The 8,464-nt window shown below is 46.0% G+C and overlaps 1 protein-coding gene across 1 annotated transcript in view; it reads right to left on the bottom strand.

Moving 5' to 3' along the window:
- The window catches only part of hand2 (heart and neural crest derivatives expressed 2), a 9,548-nt gene extending 5,713 nt beyond the window's left edge, over positions 1 to 3,835 (bottom strand). Inside the window, exon 1 of the mRNA XM_035638501.2 lies at positions 1,947 to 3,835. Coding sequence (XP_035494394.1) covers positions 1,947 to 2,558 — 612 coding nt within the window. The 5' untranslated portion in view covers positions 2,559 to 3,835. The remainder of the gene's footprint in view (positions 1 to 1,946) is intronic.
- Between the last annotated feature and the right edge of the window lie 4,629 nt (positions 3,836 to 8,464).

Here is an 8,464-nt window from a genome sequence, read left to right as displayed (position 1 = left end):
AACTCATTTTTCCAAATAAAATATATCATACTTTTCATTCAGCTGTGATGTTGCAGCGGTACTGTAGCGGCACATGCGTGTGTGTGTGTGTGTGTGTGTGTGTGTGTGTGTGTGTGTGTGTATTTGAATCCAGGGCTGGAGAATTGTTATTAACACAACTACATCCTCCTCTCGGTGTCTGCAGTTTGAAACGTGAGGGGAAAAATGCTCTCTGGCTCCCATTATGCACAACACTTCCTTAGTAGCACGTCAAGACGGCAGACAGGAAATAATTATTCTGTTCTGTCCTCGTCTCTCCTGGCCTGTTCTGTGTGATCGCGCATTGTTTGATTCGACATAAAAGCTCCCTGCTGAACTCAATCTTGGTGTTATAGCTCTGGATGAGGTAAGACGTGCATGGTCCTGCATGATGCTGCAGCCATTTTTCATCATGAGATACACGTGTGTCACAACAACAGGCAGACAGCATGATGCTTAGATCTGTTGGTTTGTAGTAGTAAATAGAGAATTCACATAATGAGAGATATAACTCATATGACTAAAATAGCAACAGTGCGATACTTCTTGCTACGGTGTTTGACAGAGCCCATGTAGGCCTGCGTATGCATCCGAGCACATGAACTCTGACGACACGGTTCGTCGTATGAGTTGGACGACTTGTTGAAATGAGACGAACTCCTGTGAACGCAAAAGGTAAGAGAAGACATGTTGGAATGGATTTGAATTTCTTTAATATTAAATCCTTCGCAAATGACCTTTGTAAAGCAGTAGAGCCCACGTCGTGGGCTATGTGGACCATATACCAGAGTGTCATCTGTTATAACTGTACGGGCAAACACACACACACACACACACATTTCACATTTGACTGTTTACTCTCTCCTCAGAGCAGGCAGCCACGTGCTTCACGCCAGTTAAGTGCAGTAAGTGTGTGTGTGTGTGTGTGTGTGTGTGTGTGTGTGTAAATCCTTGAGTGTTGTTTACTTTGTATAGCCTGTTTTTTTTTGCTGGATGTATCTTGCTCCAGTCCTCTGACTTCCTCCTCCCTAAACAGAAGCTGATTTGTATATCAAACAACATGTTTATAAATGCAGGCAGGCTGTTTATATTATATACCTGGTTATGAAGATAACCAAGTAAAAACTAAAATAAATCACACTCCCGTGTCCTCTGTATATTACTGCCATGGTCCTGCTGGCCTGTTTTAGGCCCAACTGTCTCCATCCTCTCCCAGTAAACTGTACCCACCATCAGCACAATATTCTAGTTGGTGAAATCAGAGCCGCAAAGCTCCGGCTTACAACCGAATCATTAAGTCATTTGGTCATGATACAGATAATTGGCTATTTAGAGATCAGAGAGGAGAAAGTCCACCGGGTGGTGACGAGCAACGAGCAACGAGCAACGAGCAACGAGCAACGGACCGACGAGCGGGACACGACATCCATTCCGTTGACACGGCAGCGTTACTTTCATAAATTCATATTTTCAAAAACGTCATTTTTTTTATATGCACAAGGGTCAAAAACAAAAGATAAAATAAAACAACAAAAAGTAGAATTTGAGTTAAGTTATATTGAATCACATTTAAGGACACACACACACATTATTACGTGTATTATTATTATTGTTGTTATTATTATCCGGTTGCCTGCAAATCTAATAATTTTATATATATATATATATATATATATATATATATATATATATATATATATATATATATATATATATATATATATATATAATATCTTTCCTCGAGCCTGTGTGAATATTAGACATGAGTCAGACTACAGAGGACTCGACTACCCACAGACGGGTCTGGCCTCAGTCTGTTTGAGGGACATTACGTTCTTTACGCTCGTGTATTTACAAAAGGGAAAACATAATAATTAAACTTCACATGCGTTGTACATATACATATATATATATATGTGTGCGCTTACCGCCTCTCTCTTCGTGCGCTCCTCGCGCGCCTCCGTCTTCTTCAGATCGGCCTTGAACGCCTGCGTGTCCCCGTGCTGTCCGTCCTTGTCCAGGATGTCCATCAGGTAGGAGATGTAGCTGGTGGCCAGCCGCAGGGTCTTGATCTTGGACAGCTTGGTGTCGGCCGGGACGTTGGGGATACACTCCCTCAGCTCCGCGAAGGCCGAGTTGATGCTCTGCGTCCGCCGCCGCTCTTTGCGGTTGGCCGTGGGTCTCCGCTTCACGGTGCGCGGGTGCGCGTGGTCGTGGTGATGCATGCCCACCGTAGCTCCGTTCACCGAGATGGCGCCGGCCCCTGGAACCAGGCCACCGTGTCCGTAGTGGTGGTGATGGTGCGGGTCCAGTGCGCCGCTGGACCCGCCGCCGTTGCCGTGGTACTCCGGGCTGTAGCCGGGCGCCAGGCTGTACTCGGTGGGCGACATGTCCGCGTGGCTTATCAGCCAGCTGGTGAAGTACGGGGGAGCCCCGGTGTCCTCGTGACACCGACCGGCGGTCGACGCATGCAAGGAGTAGTGGTGGCTGTCGTGGTGGTGCATGACCGGGTGGTGAGGGAAGCCCGAGACGAGACTCATGGTGGCGCGCGCGCAGGCACGCACACGCACACACACACACACACACACACACACGGGGGGGGGGGGGGGGGGTTCTCTCTCGGATGTTGGAGGCTCGCCCTCGCCGGTTAACGGTTGTCCAGGGCGGATGGTTGCATGTTGAGCGCGCTCCGGCTCCGACCAGAAGCGACTGTTCGGTCCGCAGCAGCAGGCTGCACTCGAGCCGTTGAACGTTGGCCTTGTAGGCCGCTGACTTGTGTCCGAGCTATTCCTCCTCCTCCTCCTCCTCCTCCTCCTCTATGGCATGGATCCTCGATCCTCTCCCCGCACCGCAGCTCTCCTCTCTCGCAGAAAGTCACCGTGCGTCGTCTTCGCCTCCTGCGCGTCCGTCGGCAGCTGGCAGCCTCGGAGCCGTTTGGCAAGGCAGGACCTCTCCGGGAAAGGCACAGGGTCACAACTGGCGAGTCGATTCCGAAGCCGCGAAGCCAGATAGCTCCGTCTGCGCGAGAGAGGGAGCGAGCGCGTCTGAGTCACTACGTCATCTTCACTACCGGGGAGGGGAAAACGGATTCGCAGCTTTTATCAACCAATGGCGGACCCCACCCCGTCTATCTGCGGCAGCGTCTGCGGGGTTTTGTTTGCTGCATGGTCTTTAAATGTCAATGTCAAATGTCAGTGGGCCTGCTAAGTAGACCCCCCCCCCCTTCACACACACACACACACACACACGGACCACCTATATGCACCACAGCAAACAAAGGTCGAGAATAAAGTCAGATGACCCCGGTCTTCTTTCTGGGACTGAGAGCTAAAGAAATGCACGAGGCCCAAAATGTATCATCAAATTTCACTTAGTATTTTTTTCTTCTTCATGTATTCATCAAAACAGTATTGTGAATAGTTGATTTCCAGTTTTGATTAGGAACATCTACGTTTGATTATAATTTCACAATTAAAACAAATGTTGTGTTTATGTCCATGCACTCCACCTGCTCCTCTTTCCAAGGTTTCTCTAGATATCATTTAAAGGACTTCTGAATGCAGACAATATTTGGAAATGCCTGGTGGTGCTAATGTCCATCAGAAGAAACGGGACTTGTCTCCGTGAGCTCCGACAGACACTGGGCCAGAAGCTCCACGTGAAAACTATGAAAACGTGAGAGGAACTCAAGTGATCCTCCGCCGGTCCGGCTCCGGCTCCGTCCCGCGCCGCGCCGCGGTCCCGGCCCCCTCACTTACCGGTTGCGTGTTCGGTCTACGGTGGGCCGCTCCTGGCTGGCTTTACGCGAATTAGAGAAAAGAACTCCAGAACTCCATAAATATGAAAAGGGCTCGAAACGGTTGAGGACCTGGCAGCAGGCACAGAGGGGAGGAGCAGCGGAGCGGAGCGGCTCCGGGAGCTCAGCCACTGGGAGTGAGGGGCTGGAGCACCGGGCAGCAGCACCGGGCAGCAGCACCGGGCAGCACGGCACACACGACAGGAGGACAGGAGGAGTCTGGACGTTTGTGTTTTTGTCAGCAGGATTATGATGTTAGTCATTTTCATGATCAATTCTAATGTGTTAGTCAAAGTTGTCTAAATTGTTATTATTATTATTATATAATGACTGCGGTTCTGTTCAGTCTCTCGGATGTTGACCAGTGTTCATCTCTATTTGTTGACGTGTAGAAATCATTTTTCAGACTGTAGCTACCTTGTTGTTGTAGTCGTTGACTGAGATACGAAATGTAGCTTTTCCTCTCAAACTAATAATCACGATGATAATATACTCTGTTTTAAAAACAATTACAAATGAAACAAGTGTAATCCGCCGGCCGGTCCCGTGTGGGACGGGGGGTCGGTCCTGGGGTGACGGACGGGGACGTGACGGACACATTGTGAATTACTTTTATTTAATTGCAACAAAAAAAAAAGAAGAAATCTCGCGTGACTTTTAATTTCACACAGATTTGATATAATTGAAGAAAAAATGATTTATCGAAAGTAATCCACAATTTGCTTTAATTTCAAGCCGTACGGATCAAACATAACATTTTTATTTTTTTTTTACAAATGTCATAAGCATTTAGCATTTTTGCTTGGTATGAAAATGAAAAGTTCACAGGGTTTTATTTCATCACAGTAATTTATTTGTATTCATTTTTATATGCTTGTATAATAAACCTATTGTTATACAACCTTTGTAATTAACATGGTTACCGAATGACCTTGCGGTCTAAAAAGAGCTACTGGACATATTTATATATGAGTGTGTGTCAATGACTAAAAGAATGATGAATTCATAAGAGATCCTAAAGATTTATAAAGAGATAAACTATTAAGACCAACGCCAAGCAATGTTCAACTGGAGAGCGACCCAAAGTCACGGTAAGAGACCAAAGGTTTTGGTTTAATAGCTATTACGAAATAGAGACAACAATGATATTATTAATAATAATAATAATAATAATAATAACTGTGATAGTCATCATCATTCCACATAGTAAAACAGTGAATTATTTCGATTATGGATCCTATGGAGAACTCTCGAACTTACTTCCTGCGCCGTCAATGCCGACAACCAACTGAACTCTCTCCCTCCCTCGGTTTCAGCTCCACACCTCACCGACGCCACTCAGGGTTCGGACCCGCAGAGAGAGGGGGACGGCTCGGATGGGGAGCTGCAGTCCGAGACTGCTGCTCTACACGTCACCCTGAGGCAGGGCCGTGAACGCAGCATCCCTCCTCCCCGCCGGCCTCCGCAGCAAGAAGCGGGAGGTCGTGATGGGGATGTCGGGCCACAGAAGGACGGTTCCAGTCTCCCGTCAACCCCCCCCCCGCTTCTTCTCTCAGTACCTCAGTCAGTAATGAAGCCCGGACAGAGGGAGACGTCTCGCTGGGGGACAGACCGTTGATTTGCACGGAGATCTTTTGGGCACATGGTGATTTGACGCTGGAATGGGGTTTGGACACAGTGAATAAAACATCATGCCGAGCAGGGGCCAGTGAACATGTTAGACAAAGTGGTTTTTTTTTTCAATTCCACATCCATCTCCACTCACTGTTCGTGTCAAATGATCAGTCCGACGGTCCTCGTTCTAGTTCTGTTCTGGTCCCTCTGCACACTTCTGTGGGACAAATCGGACCCGGGGGCAGAAACCCAGGCCGGGGCCGAGTTGACAGGCCTGTAAAAGTCTCCATTTCGCTGAGAGCACCCCACCATGCAGGACTGGAGTAATTATACATCCCACCGCCTGGTGGAAGGATGTGAACACAGTACTCTTGTTTGTCAGAAGACACGTTGTTGGCAATGTGTCTGTTTACACCACCGCATGTGGCACTGTGGAATAACTCTGACTTTTTACACGTCCAAATGTGAATCTGACAATAAGCCCTATTGAGAATATTCTCCCACTCGTGGTTGATTCCTACTGACGCCACCTCCGCCCGCAGCTGTCCTCTGCGGTTCGGGGCCCAAACCTGGACTGCTCCGCTTGGCTTCGACACCTTTCTCGTGTCATCGAGGATGTGTGGCGTTTTGACTACACTACACGTCAGTGTGACTACGCGACGACTAAGGGCCTCCGCTCAAGGTCACTGAAGGGAGATTTTTGACAACAGACAGCGGTTGATGATGAAGAGGATGCTACATGAACAGACATGGCGGGACGTGATGGACACTCTCCCAGGAGTCTGGAAAACTCCCGAGAGAGGGGAACACGTGCTGCGGGCCTTCCCACCAGAAAACAGATGCAGTGTTATCAGTTAGCAGCACCGGGCACATTAGTCGCAACTGTACATTGTTTACCATAGTTAAAAAGGTAACGCACGTTGGTTTGAAATGACTATCACAGATTATGAAAAGGTTGTGAGAGCTGGTCTGTGTGGGAGACGGAGCCGGACAGAGAGAGAACGGGGGTTGTAGGATATGTGCAGGAATTCTCTGTGAGGAAGGCATATGATTTATATTTGTTTAAGTGTTGAATGGGGGGCTGCATTCTCTCTCTCTCTCTCTCTCTCTCTCTCTCTCTCTCTCTCTGTGTGTGTGTGTGTGTGTGTGTCAGCCTGCTCTATGTAATCCATTTATGTGAATGGGAGCTGTTGCAGTAATTTAGATCGGTTTGTGTCTCCTGATAATGACACATAATTAGACTGTAGGTCAGTCGGTCAGACTCCTGATCTCTCCCCCTTTCTCCCTCCCTCTCTCTCACACACACACACACACACACACACACACACACACACGCACACACACGCACACACACACAAACTTCTCTCCCCATGTGCCCTCTCCTCTGATCTCAGCCATTCCTCCTCTGTATAAATAAACCTGACAGAGTATAGGCCATATATATATATATATATGTGTGTGTGTGTGTGTGTGTGTGTGTGTGTGTGTGTGTGCGTGTCAGGCTGTGTGATGACGTGCAGGTACATTCCAGAGCAGCGGAAGTTTCTTTTCAGTGTGAAGTGCTGTTGTTGCTGTCTGGCCTCAATTACAACCGTAGTGCAACCCTATACACTCTTCACGTGCTGAGCTCGACCGACTTCACAGTCTGCAAACATCTCCTTCTAGTCCTCTTTTTAACTATAAGCGCTGGAGGGCATATAAAAGAATGGTACAACATGCATCAACCAGAAATGATTTTTTTTCCTGTTTCAGCATTGGAGAAGGAACGACAATGGTTCAACTTAATTCTTCAAATAAACTAGATTGAAAGTTTAAAAACCTACTTGGCTGAAACGGTTATTACAATGCAAAAGTGTCGGATTAAAATGAACAACACACAACTGGACTTGAAAATTATTCTTGCAAATTGTGTCCCAAGAAAGATGAGAAAGAAAGATGGGGTTATTAAAAATCAGTTCATTTCATACTCTGCACCAAGCAAACGTTTCTCTAAGGGTGGCACTGGGGATAATGTGGTCATTAGGTTTTGTGATGATAACTAATATCACTTTATGACAGGACTTTTCTGACATGATGACTGATCAGCTAAATCAAGAGTCTTCACCCAGGGACTAGGACTGATCGTGTCAATATCACAATCAACAATAATATCTAAGATTTTTATCTGAAAACGTTGTCATTATTGTTCAAAACTGCCATTGTGCTACTAAAACATCTGAGTCTTGTCTTCTCTGAAATATTTGTCACCATGCAGAGAAATCTCACTTGTTGTTTTATGAGTGTAAAAATGTTATCAATAAGATTTTATGAATAGTAATGATTTTGTTTTACTCCCTTGAGAGAGGTGAAAATGAATATGGCTATGTATGTGAAGAACAGGTGTTGTATTAGTACATATTTCATGTGTATTAAACAGTGATTCATTTGAGGGTTAGAAATACATACTACAAACGATGATATTGTGTAGAACACACTAACCATAAAAGAGAAACGAGTGATACCACCATGATACTTAATGATCATAATATAGATTATTTATACCATCGGCCTGCCTCTTCATGGGCAGAGAGGGCTGTGGCGATGGTTCTCCACGGCTCTGAAAGCAGTTACTATAGCACTCAGCAAGTTCCCCCTTGAGTGATTACCTCTTTAAAAATTACAAATTCATAAGCAATGTACTCTTTTCACTTCAATAACAGCAAACCATGTCAATAGCCTCATCTTCATCTTGGCTATTAGCTGTGAGTTGCTAGAAAAGCGCTATAGAAATCCCATGTATTATCCTTCTTATCATTAGGTCATTAACTACATTATGCTAGAGACGTACACAGGTACACGGACAGCAAATGATTGCATCAGTGCATACATTTGTTTCTTAATTTCGATGCTTTCTTTCTTTGTTTCCAGCCCCTCGTGAAAACATAAAAGACATCTGTCATAGACTGCAATATTGGCCCAGTACTCCCAGTGTCATTGCCATAGCAACCATCTATTTTAAATACAGTGAGTCAGTAAGTAACATATGTATCACATAGG

The sequence above is a fragment of the Scophthalmus maximus genome, chromosome 8, assembly GCF_022379125.1.
Source record: "Scophthalmus maximus strain ysfricsl-2021 chromosome 8, ASM2237912v1, whole genome shotgun sequence".
Taxonomy (NCBI): domain Eukaryota; kingdom Metazoa; phylum Chordata; class Actinopteri; order Pleuronectiformes; family Scophthalmidae; genus Scophthalmus; species Scophthalmus maximus.
Note: the sequence above shows the minus strand (reverse complement) of the source record. Positions and strands in the feature narration are given on the sequence as shown.